Consider the following 25,557-nt stretch of genomic DNA (forward strand, 5'->3'; position numbering starts at 1 on the left):
ATCCATGCAGCCAGCTCACATCTATAGAGGGGTGACCTGTGTCCCACTTATCACTCTGTTTTTTCCCATAAATCATGCAGCTTCTTTCCAGCTCCCGTGCCCCCAAGCTGCCATTACTGCCCTGGACCACAAGCTGGGGGGCATTATGCTCCCCCTTTGCTAATGCATGGTTCTGTTGGACCAGACCCTGCTGTGCCAGTTCTGTGGAGCAGGTTCACGGGTTACCAATGTACATGAGTTCAGTAGAAGAGTACACTCAATACATGACTAATTACATAAAGCAGATTTATTGCTTACAGGTAGGCAGCAAGGGAGAACAAAAGCCTGCAGTTCCCTGTGAGCCAGTCCCCCAAGGCTCAAGAAAGCTGCCTGGAGTGGGTAGAGTCTGAATTGCAAGCGCCCCATTTGCAGCTCAGCCAAGGCACCCCAAGAGGCAACGTGTCCTGGATTATGTGCCTCAGGGGCAATATAGCTTACTGGGAAGTTCCTCCCTCACTTGAGATGTTATCTTCCCTAGGAAGGACACATACATTGCATTTGTAGCACATTCTATGGTTATTATTGAGAGCTATGAGCAAGAAGGTGGGCAGAGACAATCTAAGGTAATACTGAAAATTGCCCAGTTACCTAAAACTTGTTTGTTGGGCAAATAGTAAAGAAATGTGATCGCATCCGGGGTTAAAATATGAGAGAGAACAATGAGTGTTATCAAACCAGGTTGGGACTGAATTACTAAATGTTGCTGGAGCAATAGGCAAGATTCATTGAAACTTATATATATATATATATATATATATATGAAGCCCAGGATGCAGCATTTAGAGTTTTAGAGGGTTACTTATAAGTAGACTCAATGAGCGCACAAAGTAAAAATATAGGACCTCATTTTCTTTCTATTCTTTTTTGTCTGTTTGTTTTTGAGACAGAGTTTCGCTCTTGTTGCCCAGGCTGGAGTGTAGTGGTACAATCTTGGCTCACTGCACCCTCTGCCTCCCAGTTTCAAGTGATTCTCCTGCCTCAGCCTCATTTTCATCATTGTATTTCTGGTGGAGCTCAGGAAAATCAGTCATTGTCAGGACACAAACAGAATAAGTTGTAAATCTGTAAGCTGACCTGTGTCTCAAGATCCAAAACAACTTTACACTTGTCCCTTGTGCCAGTGCAATGCTGCTGTCTACCAATAGTCCTTGGCTATAAGATCGAGGTGACATCTGCTTGATGTTGTAGGAGGCAGTGACCTTCAAGGACGTGGCTGTGGTCTTCACTGAGGAGGAGCTGGAGCTGCTGGACCCTGCCCAGAGGAAGCTGTACCGAGATGTGATGCTGGAGAACTTCAGGAACCTGCTCTCAGTGGGTGAGGACAGGCGCCCTCTGTAATGGAATGTCAGACCCCAGGAATGGTTTTGTATCCTAGGGTTTTCAAGTTTGAGTGTGCAGTGAGAACCTACATTTCCAGTAAATTTTGCCTAGCTATTAGGTTGGTGCAAAAGTAATTGTGGTTTTTGTCATTGGAAGTAATGGTACACCGCAATTACGTTTGCACCAACATGATATTACCTTGAACGTGTTGGGATTAAGCATGTGACTTTGCCTGTTCACAGGGCATCAACCATTCCATGGAGATACTTTCCACTTCCTAAGGGAAGAAAAGTTTTGGGTGATGGAGACAACAAGCCAAAGAGAAGGGACTTCTGGTAAGAACCAAGCAGTTGTGTGTCCCTGCATGTTATTCCTGTCTGTTTTAGTTCTGTCCGTGCCCATTTCCAGCATTTTGGGGTAAATGGCCGAACCTGTTTCCTGGATTATTACAACCTCCTCCTGCTGATGCCCCTGCTCCAACCCTTCCCACCGTGCCATCTGTTCTCATGGTAGCGAAAGTGATCCTTAGGAAATGAAAGTCACATTGCCATTACTCAGCTCAAAAGCCTTTCTGGCTTCTTGTTTTTATTAGTGTTACAGCCTCTTTAAGTGGCTTTTGTAGACCCTGTGATCTGCTCTTCATCCCACACTGCGTGACTGCATCTCCTGTCCTCTCCCACTTGCTCCATCTTTTCCAGGCACATTGTCCTCCCTGCTGTTTCTCTATCCTGCCAAGGACGTCGTATTGCCTGTTGTGGCCCGTGACGTAAAACTCAGCAGATTGAACAAGAAACACTTATCTTTCTCTTCTGTAGGCCTGAAGTCTGACACATCTCACTGGGCAAAAATCAAGCTGTCTTAGGGCTTTGTTCCTTTCTGGATGTTCATGGGGAGAAGACTTCATTTTGGTTTACCAGTCTCTAGGCACTGTCTACACTCCTTGACTCTTATTTCCTTTCCTCCATCTTCAAAGGCAACTACATTGCATCCCTGACCATTCTACTATAGTCACGGTCCCTCTGCCACTCTTCTTATGCCTTCCTCTTTCACCTTTCAGGCCCCTTGTGATAGTATTCATCAATCCTGCATGATTCAGGATGACCCTTCCACTTTCTGCTTAGCTGGCTAGTGACCTCAATGACATCTTAATCTCCCTTGCTGTGGAACATAACATGTTCATAGGTTCTGAGGACTGGATGTAGACATCTTTCAGGAATGATTATTTTCTCTACCACAAAATATTCTGCCTCCGAACCCTCACTTGCTCTTCTCTCTGATTGGAATACACTGTCCCCACAAAACTTACTGATCCCTCTTTTAGTTTATGCAGCTCTCTGCTCAGTTTTAATATCATAGGAGAGGTCGTCTCCAAGCACCTTATTGAAAATACTATCCTATCTTTACTCTTCTTGGCCTGCATGTGTTGCGTCTCATGTATTTTTGTCTACAGATAGATCACCTCTCCCCTTTACAATGTAGTCTCCTGAAGGTATTTATCTGTTTCTTTATGACTGTGTCTTCAGCACCTAGAATACTCCTGGTACATGGCAGGTATCTGTAAATATTTGGTATTCTTGTGAATGAATTAATGGATGAGAGGCCTTGACTGTCTGTAAGAATCATGGAGATAGCTAATAAGTGACAGATATACCAGAGTGAATGTTATATAGTCATGCCTTGGTAACCATGGGGTTTTATTCCAGGGCCCCCTTGTGGATACCAAAAGCCAAGGATGCTCAAGTCCCTTCTACATGTAAAGTATTTGTGTGTACCCTACGTACATCCTCTCATATACTTTAAGTCATGTCTAGATTAGGTATAACACCAAATGCAACGCCTACCCATTGCTTTATTCACATGGATTCAATGTATAGGACTCAATGTGAGAAATTCACGTTTTGCTGTGTGGAACTCTGTGGAATTTTTTTTTTTCCAAATACTTCTGATGCACTGCTGGTTGAATCCATGTATGCTGAACCAGCAGATATGGAGGCTGACTGTATGTTGCAGGACAGTTTTTGTTTTTTTTTTTTTTTTGTCTGTGTATGGCTGCTTGTTCAATTTTGACTTTCTTAGATTCTCTTGACATGGTTGGTTTTCTGTGTGTTCTGTTGACCCACATCCCGTGGAAACTTTCAAGCATTGTTTTCATGACCACGCTGAGAAACATGCCTTCCATGGGGCTTACCCTGGAACTTTCCTTAAGGACCATGTTTATGTCTGTGAGAAATCCTTTATATCTGTGAGCTGAATGTTGCTTATATTTCTGTATGTTTTTCTTCAAAAAATGTGGTGTCTATTTCTGTATCTTTATACAAATTTAATTGTCAAAATGTGAAGGAATATAAATTTTACAGAAATTTTTATTTATATTTACAGAGATAGAGTGTTGTATTTTCATCTGGTGAACTTTATGACCTGAAAGGAATTGGGAAACTGCTCTCAAAATAGAAACTTCCCAAAGGATACTCTCCCTTCTCTTTAGAGACTGCTTATTTATAAGTGACAGCATATTAAATATATCCATGTACTACTGTGTGCTGACAGGTACATACTTACCAATTAATATTTTCCAAGATTCTTTCCATTGGAAAAATTTGGAAGTTATCTTTCCGTTGGAAAAATTTACCTAATTCAGGACTTGGTAGTATCCTGACAAAGTTCTAAACATTTTGTGAGCATGAGCCATAGTAAGAAACACACCTTTCAATGTAACCGAGACAAACATTTTTCATGTGTGTAGATGTGTGTGAGTGGCTTTAGTAAGCAATTCATGTAATGACATTTTTCCTGCTTGTCATAATGCTGCAATAATTTTCATTCTAGTTCTTTTTTTGTAAATGTTTATTGTGGGTTTTAACTTTATTTCAGCTCATTGAGGCATAGTCTTGAGTATAAAAAGTTATAAAACCTGTTTACATCATAGGCTTTCTTTTCATTCCACGTGATTCTTAACAACTTTGGTTGTCTGCTCAGGAGCATCCCCCTTTGTGAACCTCTGGAAGGACAGCCTTTCAGATTCCCCTCAGAACTACAGTTGTCTGTCCCTGTACTCTTTCATATAACCAAGTTACTGTCCATATCAAAACAGAAAAATAAGATTAAGTGTTTTTATACATGTGTAAAATTATTGTGGGGGAATACTTTGAATGTATAGATATTAAACACTCTGAGGTGTTTGGTGTTTAGCATTGTGAACAGTTCAACCAACTATGAAGTTTAGTGGGACATTTTACAGAGGACTGCTCTCACTTCACATCAAGTGAACATTCGGCAGCTTTTCAAAACTATCTTCATGTTTAGTAATTTGCTAGAAAGACTCTTAGAATTCACTGAATGCTTTTATCCTCACAGTCACTGATTCTTACAGGGAAAACATGCATATTATAGTTAACCAAGATGAGAAACCAAATAAGACAGAGTCCAGGGAAGTACCAAATCCTTATTTTCTATTGTATTCTCCCAGTAGAGTGGAGTATGTTACATTGCCAGGATTAGCATGTGACTTAGACACAGATAACTCCCAATCAGGGAAACTTACCTGAGTGCTGGGATCCAGAGTAATTATTGGGGCTCCATTACATAGCCATAATTGGTTGGTTGATTCCCATGTGGTTATTTAGTCTCCTGGTTCACTGATTCCCTGTGAGGTAAAGCCCCTCCATGAATCACACTGATGTTCTTTCTGATGTGAGGAGGACCACCCGCCATGCGCCAAAGGAGTGGCCAGTCACAACCCTAAATAATATTGTTTCACTATCCAGAGTTACCCAGGTTTTACCTTCAAGCAAAGAGACTCTCCTCAGGCATGACACTGCAAGATCCTAGAGATTACCTCTCAGATGCTGACAACATCCTGACCTCTTTCAAGTTAGGTTAACTTCTTTGTAAGGATGTATGACAGACAAATATATAAACTATGTATTCTGTTACTGCTTCTCCTTGAAGTTCCTTTGGATTCATATTTCACTACGTATGTAATATTTTAGCTTTATGATTTACCACACAACATTTTAGACTCACTAAAAAATTCACTAGAAATAGCAATAAGTGAAGTGTATATATTAATTTTTTTAAACAAGTATTTTATTTCTATCCAGAATTTTACATATGAGACATGGTGTGGTTCTAAATTGGTCTAATGCAAACCAGAAACCAGGGTGTGTTTGGAAAACAGAAAATGAATGTTCATTAAAGTTAAATCCCACATCCTAAGTGTAAAGTCTTGAAAACACTGAACAAAGACTTTACTTGTCCACATGTCTCGTTTGGTGTTTTTTGTTTGTTTGTTTCTGTTTTTTGTTTTTGTTTTTTGGTTGTTTTTTTTGAGGCAGAGTCTCACTCTGTTGCCCAGGCTGGAGTGCAATGGCCTGATCTTGGCTCACTGCAACCTCTGCCTCCCAGGTTTAAGCAATTCTCCTGCCTCAGCCTCCTGAGTAGCTGGGATTACAGGTGCATGCCACCATGCCTGGCTAATTTTTGTATTTTTAGTAGAGATGGGGCTTCAACATGTTGGCCAGGATGGTCTCGAACTCCTGACCTCATGATCCACCTGCCTCGGCCTCCCAAAGTGCTGGAATTACAGGTGTGAGCCACCGTGCCCGGCCTACTTGTCCACATGTCTTAATTCTGTGTCCTTATAGGCAAGATCCAAACTGAAATGGAGACTGTTCCAGAAGCAGGAACACATGAAGAATTTTCCTGCAAGCAAATTAGGGAACAAATTGCAAGTGACTTAACCAGGTCTCAAGATTCCACCATAAATAACTCTCAGTTATTTGAACAAGATGACGGCTCCTCCCAGATTGAGGAAAGACTATCTACAGTTCACACAAGAGAAAAACCTTCCCAGGGTGGAAAGTGTAAACAGTCCTTCAATGATGTTTCCATCTTTAATCTTCCTCGGCAGTTATGTTCAGGAGAGAAGTCTCATACCTGTGATGAGTGTGGAAAAAGCTTCTGTTACATCTCAGCCCTTCATATTCATCAGAGAGTCCACATGGGAGTGAAATGCTATAAGTGTGATATGTGTGGCAAGGAATTTAGTCAGAGCTCACGTCTGCAAACTCATCAGAGAGTCCACACTGGAGAGAAACCATTCAAATGTGAGCAGTGTGGGAAAGGCTTCAGATGTAGATCAGCACTTAAAGTTCATTGCAAATTACACACGAGAGAGAAACCTTATAATTGTGAGAAATGTGGGAAGGCCTTCATGCACAATTTCCAGCTTCAGAAACATCAGAGAATTCATACTGGGGAGAAGCCATTCAAATGTGAAATATGTGGTAAGAGCTTCTGTCTTAGGTCAAGTCTTAATAGGCATTGCATGGTCCACACAGCAGAGAAACTGTACAAATCTGAAAAGTATGGAAGAGGTTTCATTGATAGGCTGGATTTGCATAAGCATCAGATGATTCATATAGGACAGAAACCATATAATTGTAAAGAATGTGGGAAGAGCTTCAAATGGTCCTCATATCTTTTGGTCCATCAGCGAGTCCACAGTGGAGAAAAGCCATACAAATGTGAGGAGTGTGGGAAGGGCTACATTAGTAAATCAGGTCTTGACTTCCACCATAGAACCCACATGGGAGAGAGATCTTATAACTGTGATAACTGTGGGAAGAGCTTTAGACATTCTTCTAGTATTTTGAATCATAAGAAACTCCACTGCCGAAGAAAACCATCGAAATGTGAAGACTGTGGAAAGAGGCTTGTACACCGGTCATACTGTAAAGATCAACAAAGAGACTACAGTGGAGAAAATCCATCCAAATGTGAGGACTGTGGGAAGCGCTACAAGAGGCGCTTGAATTTGGATATAATTTTATCATTATTTTTAAATGACATATAAGTTATACATGTTTGTGGAGTATGAAATTTGATACATGTATATAATGTATATAAATGTATGCTGATTAAATCAGTTTAATTTGTGTATCACCTGAAACATTTATGATTTGTGTTGGAAAAATTGAACATCTGTTTTTTGGATTTGAAACAAGTTACTGTTGATTATAGTCACCTATAGGGCTGTAGAACATTAGAAGTGAAGTAGTGAGGAGTTTTTTTGTTTTTGTTTTTGTTTTGTTTTGTTTTGTTTGAGATGGAGTCTCACTCTACGCCCAGGCTGGAGCACAGTGGTGCAATCTTGGCTCACTGCAAGCTCTGCCTTCCGGGTTCAGGCCATTCTCCTGCATCAGCCACCCGAGTAGTAGGGACTACAGGTGCCCACCACCAAGCCCAGCTAATTTTTTGTATTTTTTAGTAGAGATGGGGTTTCACTATGTTAGCCAGGATGGTCTCAATCTCCTGACCTCGTGATCTGCCCGCCTCAGCCTCCCAAAGTGCTGAGTAGTGCAGAGTTTTGAATAAAGTTACAGGATCAAGGGCCAGGGTTCTAGAGAGAGGAAAAGAGAGGGAGAGAGATTTTTCTTGGGACTGGAACCCGAATGAACTTAGTCCAGGGGAGGGGTGCAGTCCCTCCCACTGCTTGCCAGGTTGATCAGGCCTGCAAAGTCAACCGTTTCAATTCATCCTGCATGGATATCTATTCAGGTGACTTGGATCAGTAAGACAGGGAAACTTTCCACCCATTCCTCATGGATGTCTATTCAGGCAACACAAGCCAGTAAGGATTAGGAAAGGAGAGGCAAAGCACCCTGAGTGAGAAAAAAGATAGGAAGAGGAAAAGAGAGAAAGAAAAAAGGGAAGGGATTGACTGGGCATTGTGGCTCATGCCTGCAATCCCAGCATGAGAGGCCCAGGTGGGCAGATTGCTTGAGTGTACGAGTTTAAGACCAGTCTGGGCAACATGAGGAAACCCTGTCTCTAAAAAATACAAAAATTAGCCGGGCATGATGGCACATGCCTGTAGTATCAGCTACTTAGGAGGCTGAGGAGGGAGGATCATTTGAGCCTGGGAGGCAGAGGTTGCAGTGAGCTAAGATCACATCACTGCACTCTAGCCTGGGTGACAGAGTGAGACCCTGTCTCAAAAAGAAAGAAAATCATTGGCTGGTAGGGTGAGGCGGTCCCAATCCCTCTTGGACTGAACAAAGGAGGACAAACACGGGAATAAAGATAAAGACAAAAGAGTATATTTGGAAGAAGGGGTCAGGAGGCTCCTTGCTTCTAGTGAACCAGGGCCATGAGCTTCTAGATCCCTTTGTATTTATTTAGCAAAGGAGATAGGGAGAAGGAGGTGGTTGTCAGTCAGCTGCTTGACTTGGTGCAGGCCTGTACGACTGCATTCTCTGAACAGTAGTCTCCAGATGTTCCAGTAGATAACCTCAAGGAGCACAGCACCAGGGAGTGTTTGAACCCAACAAACCTTCTGGCGGCAGGCGCAGATGTGAGTTTGCTCACATCCTGCATTCATGATAAACAGTGTGCTGTTTGATCATATAGCCTTACTGGAGTGCTGAGTTGGTCATGATCCTCTGGCTTTCGGCTCTCTACAGCAGAGGCAGAGGCAAGGAGGTCCATGAGGCTGGAGAAAGCCACCTGTTGTGGTAACACCGAATCAAAAGTTCAGTCAGGTGATTTTCAATTGTGAAGAAATCTTGTCCAGCAGTCCTGTCAGCTCACATGTCTCCCCCTCAGGGAGAGAAAGGCCCTCCCCTATGTCCCATGATCCTAGACAAACCCACAAAGAATATGCCACCAACCACAGGTTCCTGGGCTCTCTGCAACAGAAATTGAAATGAGGCTGAAAGGGTTTTCCCAGACAAGCTTTCGTTGGAGCTTATGCCAGGACATAAGGGAGGCAGCACAAGAGAGAATCCCCTGACTCCTTTCAAAGAGCTCATAGGATTGTTTATTTGGCAAAGTGTGGGAATTAACATCAGGAATAGGGTTTGAAGGCTGGGCTGGGCAAAGCACATGACTGGTAGGGCATGCAGGTCAGTATTACCTGGTTGCAATGGTTATCTTGTGTAATGGGCCACCTAGTGGTCTGGGTGGTGGCAACAAGGCTGTAAATCAATTGTTTAGCATTTCATCCCAAAGTGAGACACTCTACAACTTTGTGATATACCAGGGTTCTTGGAACCAATCCCCCACATATACTAAGGGTCAACTGTACTAGGACACTTCATACCTCACTTTCAAATAACCAGACCAAAGATAAGTAAGAAAAAACAAACAAACAAACAAGTAAGGAAATAGAGGATTTGAAGAACATTATACACAAAATTGACCTAAAACACATATATGGAATAACCCACACAACAGAACAGAATATACATTTTCTCATTTGCACATGGAATATTCTCCAGGATAGCTATATATTGAGCCATGAATCAAGTGTTAATAAATTTTAATACAATAAAATACTTTTTTAAATTACAATCTAGATCACAAAAACTAGAAATGATAGCAGCAAGAAAAGTGAAAATTCACAAGTATGTGGAGACTAAACACATTCTTAAATAACCTATATGTCAGAGTAAATTAGAAGGGAAATTAGAAAATATATGGAGACCATTGAAAATAAAAACAATGTGCCAAAATTTATCAGATGAGATAAAAGCAGTAGTAGGTGGGAAATTTGTACCTGTAAATGCTTATATTAAAGACAGAAATATCTTAAATTCACGACCTAATTTTATATTCATGAACTACAAAAGGGCAAAGAATTTGAACCGGAAAGCTAGTAGAAGGAAAGAAATAATGCTGATTAATGCAATGACAAATGGAGAATAGAAAAACAGAAAATTAACCAAACTGAGAGTTGGTTATTCCAGAAGATTAAGAAACTTGAGAAACCTATAGTTAGATTGACTAAAAAATAGAGAAGCCTCAAGAAACAAAATTTATACACAAAAATGTGAACATTACTGCAAATTTTAGAGAAAAATGATTATAATAGAGCACTATCTGCAATTGTAAGCCAACAAATTGTACCACCTAGATGAAATAGACAAATCCCTTAAAACATATACCCTACCAAAAATGAATCACAAAGACAGAAAATCTGAGTAGATCCTTAACTAGTAAGGAGATTTAATCAGTAACCCAGAGCCTCCCAACAAAGAAAGGCCAAAACTAGGTGGCTTCACTGGTTAATTCTTCCATTTAAAAAAAAAAAATTATTTTTATTTTTAGTAACCCTTATTTTACTTAGAAGTATTCCAAACGTTTAAGGAACATTTAGCACCATAACTCCTCAACCTCTTCCCAAAAATGCAAGAGGAGGGAACACTTCCTAGTTCCTTCTTTGAGGCCAGGATTACCATGGTACCAAACCAGAAAAAGACATTGCATGAAAATTATAGACCAACATCCCGTATGAATACTGATGCAGACTCTACCATAAAATACCAGCAAAATTCAGCAGTATATTAAAAGGATTATACTCAATGACCAAACATTTATTTCTGGAATGCAAATATAATTTATGACTCAACATACAAATATTAATGTATTATGCTGCATGAACAGATTGAAAGATATAAAAATATAATTCACATGATCATGTCAGTGAATGCAGAAAATTCATTTAACAAAATTCACCTTTTCATGATTAAAATACCACTGAAACAACTAAAAAGAAAAGAAACTATCTCAACAAAATAAAGGCTAGATGTGGAAAATCTCAAGAGCTTATTTTCATATTCAGTGGTGAAGGACTGAAAGCTCTTCTTCTAATATCAGGAACACAATGAGTTTGCTCCACTTTTCCACATCTAGTCAACATAGTATTGGAAGTTCTAGGCAGAACAATCAGGAATAAAAGGAAATAAACCTGTTAAAATTGGAAACAGATAAAACTGTGTCTATATGCTGACGACATGTTCTCATAAATGTAAATTCTACTCAAGAAAAAAACCCCTTAGAGCTAACAAAGTCAAAAAGTTGCAGGAAAAATACCTAGATAGAAGAAGCAGTTATATTTCTACACAAAAAACAATCTGAAAAGGAAAATACTTCTCTTGGCCATAGCATCAAAAAGAAACAATTACTTAGGAACTGTCATAACGAAGGACGAGAGAAGCACTTGAACACTGAACTCTGCAACACCTTACTGAAGGAAATTAAAGGAGGCACGAATAAATGGAGATATATCCATTATTAATGAGTTGACAGATAAATTACAAGGCAGTCAATACCATCTAAAATGGTCTACAGATTCACTGCAATCCTTAACATAATCACAATGATTTTTTTTCAGAAATGGAAAAATTCACCCAAGATTCATGTGAAATATCAAGGGATGCTCTCTCCCATGGTCATATCCTAAACCTTGTCATTTCCTAGAAAATACTCTTCGGTAAAATTTGCAGCACTAGTCTGCAACAACTTTCACCTGTATTGCCACTTGCGTCGCATCAGCATTCTTGCATCAATAATCTTAGTACCTTGCCAATACCTACAATCCACTGAGGCTATCACCTTTTTGCTCTTTTATCCCCTTATGTCCTCACAGCCAGCCAAGTGCATCTCTTGTCAGGAGACGACTGCTCACTTCCACTTCTATCTTACATCCCAGAATATGTCCCATGAAAATCTCTAGCTAGACAAAGGCAGGGAAAGATAATATTTGATTTTTTAGGCTTTATGGAAGAGAGAGGAATGGCAATAGGGGTTTGGAGTAGACCCTGCAAGCAGCAGTCAATAGGCTGTATCCTGAATAAATAGCCAGTAAAGGACATTTGTTTTGATGCTCTGTCCAATTCCACTTCAGGAAAGCCTGTCACAGAGTTAGTTAGAGTGATGTTTTATTAGAATAATGATGGCCTCCATGTTTTTGATTTTTGAATTATTCTCATGCTTTGGAATTAAGGAATTTCTCATTACAAATTATTCTTCAGATACATTGTGTATAATCATGTTCTTAGTTTCTAAGCACTTCTGTCGGGTTATACAGGGCAGTGAGTGGACATATCTGTTAAGCATTAACTCTGGGCATTGTGGTGAGTGTAATGGTAGAAGTATTTTCAATGTGTTGTGAGGGAAAGAAGTATACCAATTCATGATAGGTGAGTGGGCTATTGGTGTAACTGAAAGAAGGTCCAGCTGCTCATCACTTATAGAAAAAAGCCAAAATAACAAAAGGAATGTGTGATTAAAAAGAGTGAATTTTATTATTTGTTGCTAGCAAGGGAAAGAGTGACTGGAATCTTTTCCAAAAGTTGCCACTTTTCAATTTGTGGAGAGAGGGCCACCATTTAAGAAGCGGGTTTGGAATTCAGAGAGGTAAGGGGGGTTAGGAGGTACCTGATGGCATGTCTCACTCTGATGATCTTGAATTATTGTTCCATCTAGTGAAGGCGCCAGCGCCATCATGGGCTCAATCAGGCTATAAATTAATGGCAATCAATCTTGCAGTTCATCTGTCGCCAGGAGGAGAGAATTTCAGTGCTGCCTGATCCTCATCAGTATTCTTCTCATGAAGCTTCTAAGGAAAATATATGAGCAGATAAGTGAGCATGGTGTGAGCTTAACAAGCATCCAAGTAAATAAATGTGCATAGGGCATGGAAGCATAAGGTGAGAAAAAGAAGGGAGTAGAGTTTTAAAGCAGATTTGGAGGCTGTATTTCAATACAAAAGAAAACACATATGTAGTTTGTCTCAAAACTACTTCTTGAGACTGGGGAGAAGAGGTAAAGAAAAAACAGTTTTTAAAATGTAGTTCGAAGCTAAGGTGCTTGGTTACGTAGGCTCCAAAACACTATTAGGCCAACCAGCCTAACCTTGCTTAAACTTGAGTAATGATTCAAATATAAAATGCATCACTTTAAAATGTATCCTTTAGTGGTTTTTAATATATTCCTAAAGTTGTGCAACTGTCACTACTCTCTAATTTCAGGTTTTTTAAATCAGCCCAGAAAGAAATCCCCTATCCTTTGGCAGTCACTCCCAATTCTTGTCCTTTCTCCACCAGCTCCTGGCAATCACTATTCTACTTTCTGTTTCTACAGATTTGCCCATTCTGAATATTTCATGTAAATGAAATAATACAACCAAGCTCTCTTCTATATCACATCTCTTAGCTTTAATTTCTCTTGGTGTATACTTAGGAGTGAAATTGGGTAATAAGCTGTATTAGTCTGTTTTCACACTGCTATAAAGTACTCATATAAAGTATAAGACTGGGTAATTTATAAAGAAAAGAGATTTAATTGACTCACAGTTTCAAGTATTAACAGGAAGTATGACTGGGAGGCCTCAGGAAACTTACAATCATGGTGGAAGGCAAAGGAGAAGAAAGCACTAGAACAGAAGAGAGAGAGCAAAGGGTAAATGCCACACACTTCCAAACAACTGGATTTCATGAGAACTCACTCATTATCATGAGAATAGCAAGGGGGAAGTCTTTCCCCATGATTTAATCACCTCCCACCAGGCTCCTCTCCCAACATGTGGGAATTACAATTTGAGATGAGATTTGGGTGGGGACACAGAGCCAAATCATATAAGCCCAATCTTTTTGTCAGTCTATTTTGCCAGTATCAGCCTCTTTGGGATGTCCATGCCCTGAGATTCTGCGGTCTTCATTCTGGGAATGAACTGAGTCTAGGGCTGCAAAACAGATGAAGAATGCTCCCTGCAATACATATTACAACACATAGGATGATGAGTGTGGTGAAATGGTGAAATTGGCAATGGACAGAGAGGACAGCAGTACTGCCCTTAGATCCAGGGAAGTGATGTCCTGTGTGTCATGGGCCCACAGTTTCCAGTGCCTCCTTCACATTCTTCTTTGGTATCTGGAACTAATCATGCTTGGCAGTGCTGTTCAAGTGGAGTTCCCTGAGCCCTGACCTGGACCTGTGTTTGCCTCATTCTGTTTTCTGTTTTGTTTTGTTTTTAATCTAGAGCAGATGTTTGGTGTTATTTGCAATTTAAATTGCAAATTTTCATTTAAATTGAAAGCAAATTCAGCCTAGCACTATGGCTCATGCCTGTAATCCCAGCATTTTGTGAGGTCAAGTCAGGAGGATTACTTCAGACCAAGAGTTCAAGACCTACCTTAACAACATAGTGAGACTCCATTGCTACAAAAAATCTAATAAAGTAGACAAATACGGAGGCTGAGGCAGGAGGATCACTTGAACCCAGGAGGTTAAGGCTGCAGTGAGCTATGATTGTGCCACTGCACTCCAGCCTGGGTTACAGAGCAAGATTCTCTATCTAAAAAAATAAAGTAAAATAGCAAATACAAACTATATGTGAATACCATTTTTATAATTAGATTGGGAAGATTTATAGTAAAATTTGAACCATGAAACTTGAGTCCTCTTGCTTTGTTCTTTTTCTGAATCGTTTTGGACATTCTGAGTCCCTTGAAATTTCATATGAATCCAACATTCAGCATGGTAATATTTAAAGAGAAGTCAGCTGGCATCTTGAGAAGTATTCCATTGAATTTATAGAACTGTTTGGGGAGTGTCTCCATCAATGTTTAGTCTTATATTCCACGAAGATGGAGTGCTATTCTATTTATGTAGATCATCTTAGCTTCATTCAACAAAATAGTAGACTCAACAAACTTAAATGACCTAGTATTTCTTGGGGAAAAATATTCCTAAACATAAAGGAAAGTTTAATGAGTTTGATAAGCATAAAAAATAAAACTTATGAAAAGGGAAACAAACACTGGGAAAAGCTCACCACACATATATTTGACAGCAGAGGTATAAGCAGACTATACAAATACCTCCTACTTGGTGACAATAAAATGAAAAACTAATTTTTAAAAGACCAAAATGGTTAACTATACAGTTTTAAAAATTATATACAGATGGTTGCCAAGCACATTTGGAGGTATGCATCACCATTATTAATGAGAGAAATAGAAATTAAAATCAATATGTAACATCATTCCTCACCACTAGAAAGACAAAAATTAAAACAACGAGCAATACTAAGTCTTGGCAAAGAGTTGGAAGAACTATAGTGTTTAATACATTGCTAGCAGGAGTATAAAACAGTATAAATTCCTCGAAGAACTGTTTGGCAATTTCTTATAAATTTAAACATACAACTGTTCAGTAACCCAACATAACAGCATACTCAGATATGGCAGATGTTGCCACTAAAACAACACTTTAACCAAGCATTATCCTCTGTTTAGTGGTAGGTTGTATAAGGTATAGCATTGTGTCTTTCACCTTGGAGGGGATATCTGTGTTTCAGAAATTGAATTTCAAGAAACATCACCTAGGTCATGGTTCCCTACATTTTCATGGGGTTTATCATACCCCATGGTTTATAGATTTCTAAAGGATCTCATTTGCAACTTTCTGCACATCAGATTCTAACAGCATGGTGTCTTTTTTTTCTTTTTTCTTTTCCTTTTTTTTTTTTTTTTGAGACAGAGTCTTGCTCTGTCGCCCAGGCTGGAGTGCAGTGGCACCATCTCGGGTCACTGCAACCTCCGCCTTCCAGGTTCACGCCATTCTCCTGCCTCAGCTTCCCAAGTAGCTGGGACTACAGGTGCCTGCCACCACGCCCGGCTAACTTTTTTGTATTTTTTTTTTTAGTAGAGATGGGGTTTCACTGTGTTAGCCAGGATGGTCTCAATCTCCTGACCTCATGATCCACCTGCCTTGGCCTCTCAAAGTGCTGGGATTACAGGTGTGAGCCACCGTGCCCGGCCAGCATGGTGTCTTTAGTGTAGTGGTCCCATGTGATATCGTGGCGAATGCAAACTGTTGAGAGCATTTTAGAATATGTGATGGCACAGGGAAGGAGATTCATGATAAGATGGAGAAACTTCACAATGGAGGGCTCAGATATCCCTAACATAAGAACCTTTATTGCTGGCAAACCTAGGAACAAGTTGCAACTACATCAAGCAAGAATAAGACTCCCTAATGAATCTTGAAAAAATTAACTCCTGGTTCTTAAAGCAAGAGGTTCTGCTGTCACATATGTGCCAGAGTTCAGGATTCGGAAGATAAAGACTATGTCATAAATTTTCAAGGAGATAGTTCCAATAATAACTAAAATCAAAAGTTTCCAGGAAGCAGAGCCTAAGATTCTTACAAGAAATTTATAAAAATGACTAAGTAATTAGAGTAGAGGTCAATAAATTTCCTTGAAAAATGTCCCATATAAATGCAATCAGTATCTTTTTCAGCTTCAGTTGGATTTGACATCACTGTGATAATGAAAGAGCACATAATAGAGAGAGAGTTTATTATAGTCACATAACTTCGGGAAAAACATCACCTAACCCTGCAGACAAATTTCACAGAAAATCCATATGTAATGAATGTGGACAAAAAAGTAGTGATGGCTCTAAACTTGAAAGGCATCAGTAATTAGATTAGATAGGGAAGCTCCATATATGTAGTAATATAGATTGGGCTTCAGTTATAGCTTAGTTCTTCCCATTCATAAGCCTTTCCAAACTCAAGTCATCATCTAGTCAACTCTGGAGAGAAGCCTTAGAAGTGTGGTTTATCTTCAGATAAATTAAAGTCTTCAAGTTCACAAAGATGTCTATAATAGTGATATATCTCTTACAGCTAATGAGTCTAGTTAGAGTTGTCTTCAAAGTTGAGAATCTTCATTTTAAGATACCATATAAGGGAGACACTCCAGAAAATTATGTGCTTCAAGTACTTCTGCATGTATTATAATCATCTTTATACCAATACAATTGTAAAATATAATCTTAAAAATTTTTTAAAGGAAGGAGTCCAAGAAGATGGAGGTGTCCAAAATCTACAAGAGTCAAATGTGGCCTCCTCCTTATTACTTCAATGATATTGAGAGGATCCCTGTAAATGGAAAACCTTTATTAAGTTTATCAAAAGTTAATGCTAAGTTGCACTCAAATAAATAATACTGAAGGTGTAACCTTGCAAGTATTATTCAAGAACACCACCATCAATTCTATGCAGAAAACCGCACAATGTTACATTCACAATAACAGAAACTAAAGTATAAGTTATACTGCTATAAGCCAAAAGTTTCTGTCTAGCTTCCAATGAGAGATGTAAAATAAAATTCTTATTATTTGGGTCTGCATCAGAACAATCAGAAATGAACAGAATATTTTCACTTCTTTTGTATTTTTGTTACAATACATACTGAATAAAAATTTTCCTCTTTTTATTTTTTACCTTATTATTATTATTATTTTGAGACAGAGTTTTGCTCTTTTGCCCAGGCTGGAGTGAAGTGGCGCCATCTTGGCTCACTGCAACCTCTGCCCCCCAGGTTCAAGTGATTCTCCTGCCTCAGCCTCCCGAATAGCTGGGATTATAGGCATCAGCTACCAAGTCCGGCTAATTTTTGTATTTTTAATAGAGACGGGGTTTTGCCATATTGGCTAGGCTGATCTCGAACTCCTGACCTTAGGTGATCCACCCGCCTTGGCCTCCCAAAGTGCTAGGATTACAGGTGTGAGCCACCGTGCCTGGCCTTTATTTATTTATTTTTTTAAGATAGGTCTCTCTGTGTCACCAAGGCTGGAGTGCAGTGGTGCAATCACAGTTCACTGTTGCCTTCACCTCCTGGGCTCAATCAATTCTACTGCCTCAGGCTCCTGAGTAGCTGGGACTACAGGTGCATGCCAACGCACCTGGCTAATTTTTTTTTCTTTTTTTCTTTTTTTCTTGTAGAAACGGGGTCTCACAATGTTATCCAGGCTGGTCTCAATCTCCTGGCCTCAAGTGATCCTCCCGCCTCAACCTCCCAAAATGCTGAGATTACAGGTGTGAGGCACCATGCCTGGCCCAATAATTGTAGTTTTAAATTAAACTTTCTATAACATTACACTGTTTTGTTTTTGTTTTGTTTTGTTTTGTTTTGAGGAGTTTCACTTTTGTTGCCCAGGCTGGAGTGCAATGGCACGATCTCAGCTCACAGCAACCTCTGCCTCCTGGGTTCAAGCAATTATCCTGCCTCAGCCTCCAGAATAGCTGGGATTACAGATATGTGCCACCATGCCCGGCTAATTTTGTATTTTTTTACTAGAGAGGGAGTTTCACCATGTTGCTCAGGCTGGTCTCGAATTCCCAACATTACACAGTTTTATATGATTTAATTTTTTGGACCCTACCTATAGTATAGAGAGAGGACTATTTTCTACTGTAACTCTTTGTAGTTCAGTAAAGTTAATAATGAAAAGACATTCGGGCCAGGCGCGGTGGCTCACGTCTGTAATCCCAGCATTTTGGGAGGCCAAGGTGAACGGATCACGAGGTCAGGAGTTCGAGACCAGCCTGACCAACATAGTGAAACCCCATTTCTACTAAAAATACAAAAAAAAATTAGCTAGGCGTGATGGCGCCTGCCTGTAATCCCAGCTACTCAGGAGGTTGAAGCAGGAGCATCGCTTAAACCCAGGAGGTGGAGGTTGCTGTAAGCCGAGATGGTGCCATTGCGCTCCAGCCTGAGTGGCAGAGTGATACTCCATCTCAAAAAAAAAAAAAAAAAAAAAAAAGACATTCCTCAGAAAAGCAGGGATTGATAATAATCAGTTGTGTAGTGAAATAATTTGAAATTCACAGGAAATTCCAAGGGAAGTACAGAGAAACCCCCTGGGTCTTCCATCTAGTTTCTTAATTACATTTTACATCATTTTAGTAAAATATCAAAACCAGGAATTCAACATTGGCACAATGTGTGTGTATACTACTTTTATTCATAGTATTTCATGTAGATTTAATGGAACCACCAAGGCAGTGATGATACAGAAAGAACTATTCTATCACCACAAGGATCTCTCTTGAGGTACCCCTTTATAGTCAACCCAGCTTGTGTCCTCACCATCCTCTGGCAACTACTCATCTGATGTCCATCTCTGCCTTTTGTCATTTTGGGAATGTCATACAGATGGAATCATGTATTATGTACCTTTTCAGATTGTCTTTTTACTTAGTATAACATTCTTTAGCTCAACTTATCCAGCCAGTGGCATGCATGCAGCCCAGGATGGCTTTGAATGTGGCCCAACACACATTTGTAAACTTTCTTAAAACATCATGAGTTTTTTTTTTTTTTTTTTTTTAACCTCATCATCTATCATTAGTGTTAGTGTATTTTATGTGTGGCCCAAGAAAATTCTTCCAGTGTGGCCCAAGGAAGCCAAAAGATTAGACACCCCTGCTTTAGATCAATGCAAATTGCTGTATCTACCAGAAGTCTGTACTGCTTTGCTTTTCTTTTTTGTTTTTTTTAAGCGTTACATCTAACTCAACTGTACTGTTTGTTATTCTTGAGTGGCATTCCATGGTATGCACATACCACAGATTGATTTAACCATTCACCTATATAGAGAGGCTAATTTTGGCTGCTTCCAGTTTGGGACTCTTACCAAAAAACAGCTGTGAACAATTATGCACAGGTTTTTGTGCAGGTATAAATTCTCCTCATTCTGGCATAAATGCCCAGAAGTGCAATTGCTGGGTCATATGTAAATGAATGTTTTTAAGGAACATCCAATGCTCCTTCTTGGAGGGCTGTGCCACTCTTTATAGGCACTAACAAAGTATGAGAGAGCTAGATTTTCTGCATCTTCAGCTGCATTTAATGTTGTAACTATTACATACAATTCAACTGTTCAAATTTTGTGTAGCGATGCTCATAATTTGTATTTGTGCTCTTAATTTGTATTTCTCTAATGGCTAATGCTGTGAACATCTGTTTCTGTATTCACATACCATTCATAAATCTTCTTGAGTGAGTCGCGTCTTTGTGCTCTTTGCTCCTTTTTTTATTAGACTATTTTATGGTTGAGTTGTGAGAGTTGTTTATATATTGTAGATGTAAGGGTTTTTTTTGTCAGATATGAGGTATGCAAATACTGACAAAGCTCTAGGTACTACAGTTTTCCTACATTGTCTTCTTAAAATTTTGTAATTTTACATTGATATTTCACATTTAAATCTATGATCCAATTGGACTTAATTTTTAAATAAAGTCTCAGATTCTTTTTCTTTTTTGCATATGAATGTTCAGTATTCCCAGCAGTCTTTGATGAAAACACTGTCCCATTTCTATTTATTTGCTTTAGCATTTTGGCACAAATCATTTTGTTATGGTTGGTTAGGGTCATTTCTGGGTTATCTATTGTGTTCCACTGATCTGTGTGTCTGTACTCAGAGAGTATTACTCTGCCTTGGTTAATGTGGATATATAATAACTGTTGACATGATTAGAGTGATTCCTTCTACTTTATTCTTCTGCAAAGTCGTTTTAGGTGATCTAGTGCCTTTGCCTTTTGATATGAATTTTTTATCAGTTAAAAAAACTTGCTGGCCAGGCGCGGTGTCTCACACCTGTAGTCCCAGCACTCTGGGAGGCCAAGGCGGGTGAATCATCTGAGGTCGGGAGTTCTAGACTAGCCTCTACTAAAAATACAAAATTAGCCAGGCGTGGTGGCGCATGCCTGTAATCCCAGCTACTCAGGAGGCTGAGGCAGGAGAATCGCTGGAACCCGGGAGGTGGAGGTTGTAGTGAGTCAAGATGGTGCCATTGCACTCCAGCCTGGGCAACAAGAGTGAAACTCCGTCTCAAAAAACAAAACAAAACAAAGAAACAAAAAACAACTTGCTGTGATTTTGAACCCTCCTGGGTTCAAGCGATTCTCGTGCCTCAGCCTCCCTAATAGCTAGGATTACAGGCTCCTGCCACCATGCCTGGCTAAGTTTTTTGTATTTTTAGTAGAGACGGGGTTTCACCATGTTGGCCAGGCTGGTCTCAAACTCCTGACCTCAGGTGATCCACCCGGCTCAGCCTCCCAAAGTGCTGGGATTACAGGAGTGAGCCACCATGCCCAACAGGAAACTCTTAATAATAAATCATGCTCCCTCACCTACAGAATCTTCTCCAGTTTTATGGCATTGAACCATAGATATTGGGTGTCAGATTGATACCAGTGCCAAGCTCTTCAACAGTTATACTTGCTTTAAGATACTTAGCAATTCACTAACTTCTCTGAAATTTAGTGTTTCTATATCTAAAGTAGAAACATTACTGCCATGAGAATGTTAAAGGTGGGAAGATAGCTTTTCCATGAGGACACAGCTTCTCCATTGATGGCTGGAATTTTGTTTTTCTTGCTAAACCAGTGGTACCACAGCATCTGGACTAGGGGTGTAACTGAGAACCACCATTTTTTCTAAGAGACGGCTTATTGATTTATTTCTCTTTTCTCATTTCCTTAGTTTCCCACTTCCTACGTAGCCCTTTAAAAAATGCAAATATAGACTTTTACCTCCCCTTCACTAGACACTTCCTACAGGGCAAGTTCATCTAACTATGTACTCCAAGCCAGAACTCTCCTCCGGAATTAACAGTCGATTTATAAACTAAAGCATGCTGGCCTCTGAACTCTCACCCACCAGGAGGTTGCCTGAAGAGACAACAGTTGAAAGCATGCCTGCTACTCTCTCCCTTCTGGTCACAACTTGTTTCTGCCCATGAAAAAGCCAACTCAACTGCCTAATAGATAAGGCACCAAACCAGCACACAGACCCCTGCCCTCTTCCTCCCCTACCTTTTAAAAGTGCCTGCCTTCTGCTCTAAAAGCCAAGCAGTACACTTAAAGACAACACCTGTGCTTCCTACCCTACACTAGCTCTGGATTAAATAACTTTCTTTATACCAGATCTCCCTCTTGTTAACTGGACTTTGCAAATGGGAAGCCACTAATCTACTTTTCAGTTACAGGGGCTGATGCTTTCCTGGCTTCTCATTGTCCCTCCCAACCCATTCTACCTGGCTCATTCTTTAAACCAGTGGTCCCCAACCATTTTAGCACCATGGACCGGTTTTGTGGTCCACCAGGAATGGTTTCCGGATGAAACTCTTTTCCACCAGGAATGGTTTTCCACCAGGAATGGTTTCGGGATGAAACTGTTCCACCTCAGGCATTAGATTTTCATAAGGAGCGCCTAACCTACATTCTTCCCACGCACAGTTCACAATAGGTTTCACGCTCCTATGAGAATGTAATGCTGGGCTGATCTCACAGGAGGTGGAGCTCAGGCCATAATGCTCCCTCACCTGCCGCTCTCTTCCTGCTGTGCCGCCCGGTTCCTAACAGGCAGTGGAACGGTACAGGTCTGTGGCCCTGGAGTTGGATATCCTTGCTTTAAACCCTGAGCCTCCTTTCAGCCATCTGACTGCTCAACAGTCACTCCCACTAGCTCCTTGAATATTGTATCTCCTCGCTTGTTCCCTGTCCAAGAACACTCCTGTCAATCATGGGAGACATTTAGACTTCACAAATTCTTGTTTATTCAATATTTTCGCTCGAGAACTCTGGGAAGGACAACTGTCAGGGTAACAGTCTACATTCCCCACCAGGCGCCTGGGGCTATGAAACTCATTCCCCCTGGGTGTTGCGGGAAGTGTAATCGAGGAGCACCATGTAGTCGAAACACTTGCGCCTAAAGGGTGAGATAATGGACATTTTCCTTTTGCATCCGAGGCCCTGCAATCTAGACACCTTGCGGGATTCCTGGTACTTTAGCTCAGGTAGGCATTTCCGGGGACTTCTGGGAATTGTAGTCCATTTTATGGGAAGTGCAGTCCACTGGCTGGTGAAACACCGGGCATTTTGGCTCTGGCAGGTGGTCCGGTGAATTCTGGGAAGGATAGTCCAGATGCTCTGCGGAGTCTCTGGCCCTTTGGCTCAGGCGGGCGGGTCTGGGGAATTCTGGGAAGTGGAGTCCAGACACTCTGGCGCAGAGGACACTTCCGGTCTCCGAGCCTGAGATTCTTGCTTTAATGACCGGCGTCTTGCAGGACATTTTGAACGAGCCCCTTTTGCCTGAGGCTCGCAACCACCTGATGATCGATGATCGTCTCAGGGGAAAAGAAGCCTTAGCGAAGAGCAGAGGTTTAGAGGTGCGAGGGCGGGGTGTTTATTGTTCCCGTCAGTGGAGCCTTCTGGCGTCGGGGGGCTGTGCCGGCGTCCCCGGGGGTGGGTTTGGGGGGGCCCTGTGTGCCCTGCTCTGAGGGTTTCCAGGGCTTTGACCTCGCTCAGTCCGCCTCCCTACGTATGCGGCCTCTTTCTCGCAGTGTGATGTGGAATGTTACTTAATGTCTGTACTTCCCATTGCTGTTCTTTAAAATGGTGCATATAGGATCATCCTAACATTGTTTTGCGAATTGAAAGAGATAATACAAATGAAAGCCTTAAAGTTGTCCCTGTTACTTGGTGAGTGGTGGTCTCTTGTTTCCTGATATTTTAAAACGTTTGATATCGTTTCAAAGCTATAGAAAAATTGCAAAAACAGTATGAGAAATTCTCATATACTCTTTACCCAAATTTGCCAAATGTTTACATTTTTCCTGTTTGCTTTGATACCACCGGGAAAATACCTGTAACCAGAGACTGCTGATTGGTAGCTTTCTGCAGCAAGGAAGCCCACATACCATGGTAATTGTGGGGTGTCTTGGTAAGAGGCATTTAGGAAGGGCTGGTTATAGGGCTTCACATACCGTGGTAGATAATATTGGATAGTATATTAAATAATACTGTTACCGATTACGTATCAGATAGATGTGTTAAAAGAATACTAGTATTTGTAGTGTACTTACTAGATAGTGTTGGATAGCATATTGCCTAGCATCATGTTATCTAATCTGCAGTTCCCTATATGAATTTGTTAAATTTTTCACTTAAAGTCCTTATGACTGTCCTCTCCCCACCCTTCACCTATTCAAAGTCCAGTTTATGCGTTGTCTTTAGCTGTCACATTTCCATAGTTGTTCATTTGGAGTTTGATATTGAAGGGGGCGTGCCTCTCCACACCTGTGGGTATTTATCGCAAGGTGGAGACGAGAGACTGAGAAAAGAAGTAAGACACAGAGACAAAGTATAGAGGAAGAAAAGTGGGCCCTAGGGACTGGCGCTCAGCAAGTAAGGACCTGCACCGGCATTGGTTTCTGAGTTTCCTCAGTATTTATTGATCACAATCTCTATGATTTTGGTGAGGACTATAGGGTAATGGTGGGGAGAGGGTCAGCAGGAAAACGTGAGCAAAGGACTCTGTGTCATAAATAAGTTTAAGGAAAGGTGCTGTGCCTGATTTATGTGTGACTTTACACAAACATCTCAGTGCAATAAAGAGCAGTATTGCTGCCAGCATGTCTCACCTCCAGTCATAAAGCAGTTTTCTCCTATCTCAGTAAATAGAATGTATGATTGGGTTTTACACCAAGACATTCCATTCCCAGGGACGAGCAGGAGACAGATGCCTTCCTCTTATCTCAACTGCAGAGAGGCCTTCCTCTTTCATTAATCCTCCTCAGCACAGACTCTTTATGGGCGTCGGGCTGGGGGACAGTCAGGTCTTTCCCTTCCCACGAGGCCATATCTCAGGCTGTCTCAGTGGGGGGAAACCTTGGACAATGCCCAGGCTTTCTTGCGCAGAGGTTCCTGCGGCCTTCCGCAGTGTATTGTGTCCCCGGTTACTCGAGACTGGAGAATGGCAATGACTTTTACCGAGCATACTGCCTGCAAACACATTTTTACCAAAGCACACCCTGCAGAACCCTAAATCCGTTAAACCTTGAGTCAATACAGCTCATGTTTCTGCGAGCACAGGGTTGGGGTTAGGGTTGCAGATTAATAGCATCTCAAGGCAGAAGAATTTTTCTTAGTACAGATGAAAATGGAGTTTCTTATGTCTTCCTTTTTCTACGTAGACACAGTAACAGCCTGATCTCTCTTTCTTTCCCCCACAGATATATTTCACATTTAGGTTCAGATTATACATTGTTGGTGGGGATTCCACAGGAGTGCTGAGATGCCCTTTTCTTTTCTTTTTTTTCTTTTTTTTATCTTTTTCTTTTTTTTGAGACAGAGTTTCGCTTTTGTCACCCCGGCTGGAGTACAATGGTGAATTAAGATGCCCTTTTCATTGTAACATAACAAGGTCCAAGTGATGTTCGTTTGTCCCTTCATTGGTGATCTCAGCTTTGTCACTGGCCAAGAAGATGTCTTTCAGATTTGTCCACTCTTATGTTACTTTTTTTTAAATTATGAAGCTTCTTATGAGAAAACACATTATTAGTGGGCATTTTCTTGTAAAGAAGAGCTTCCATTTCTCCTCTATTGGTTCATTGATGTGTTCAACTATAAATATTCTATCAATATGGACTCAGAATCCAGTCTTATTGATTTTAATAATATGTGCATTAACAGTTATTTAACTCTAGGTTTATTTTAGTTGTAGCATTCACCCATTTCAGGTGTACAAGTCAGTGATCTTTAGGAACTT

General features: G+C 40.6%; 1 protein-coding gene across 9 annotated transcripts in view; it reads left to right on the forward strand.

Annotated features, from left to right (window-relative positions):
* LOC105463827 (zinc finger protein 284) overlaps nucleotides 1–25,557 on the forward strand; it is a 71,429-nt gene that overhangs the window by 8,340 nt on the left and 37,532 nt on the right. For 5 of the 9 annotated variants that reach the window (XM_011711179.3, XM_071087065.1, XM_011711176.3 and 2 more), the window contains 2 exons: nucleotides 1,228–1,354; nucleotides 1,602–1,694. In XM_011711179.3, coding sequence (XP_011709481.2) covers nucleotides 1,228–1,354; nucleotides 1,602–1,694 — 220 coding nt within the window. Of the gene's footprint in view, nucleotides 1–1,227; nucleotides 1,355–1,601; nucleotides 1,695–3,062; nucleotides 3,113–6,002; nucleotides 7,300–22,834; nucleotides 23,177–25,557 lie in introns of those variants that run through there. The other 4 variants (XM_011711185.3, XM_024787365.2, XM_024787364.2 and 1 more) reach the window with 3 other exon arrangements.

The sequence above is a fragment of the Macaca nemestrina genome, chromosome 20 (assembly GCF_043159975.1).
Source record: "Macaca nemestrina isolate mMacNem1 chromosome 20, mMacNem.hap1, whole genome shotgun sequence".
NCBI lineage: Eukaryota > Metazoa > Chordata > Mammalia > Primates > Cercopithecidae > Macaca > Macaca nemestrina.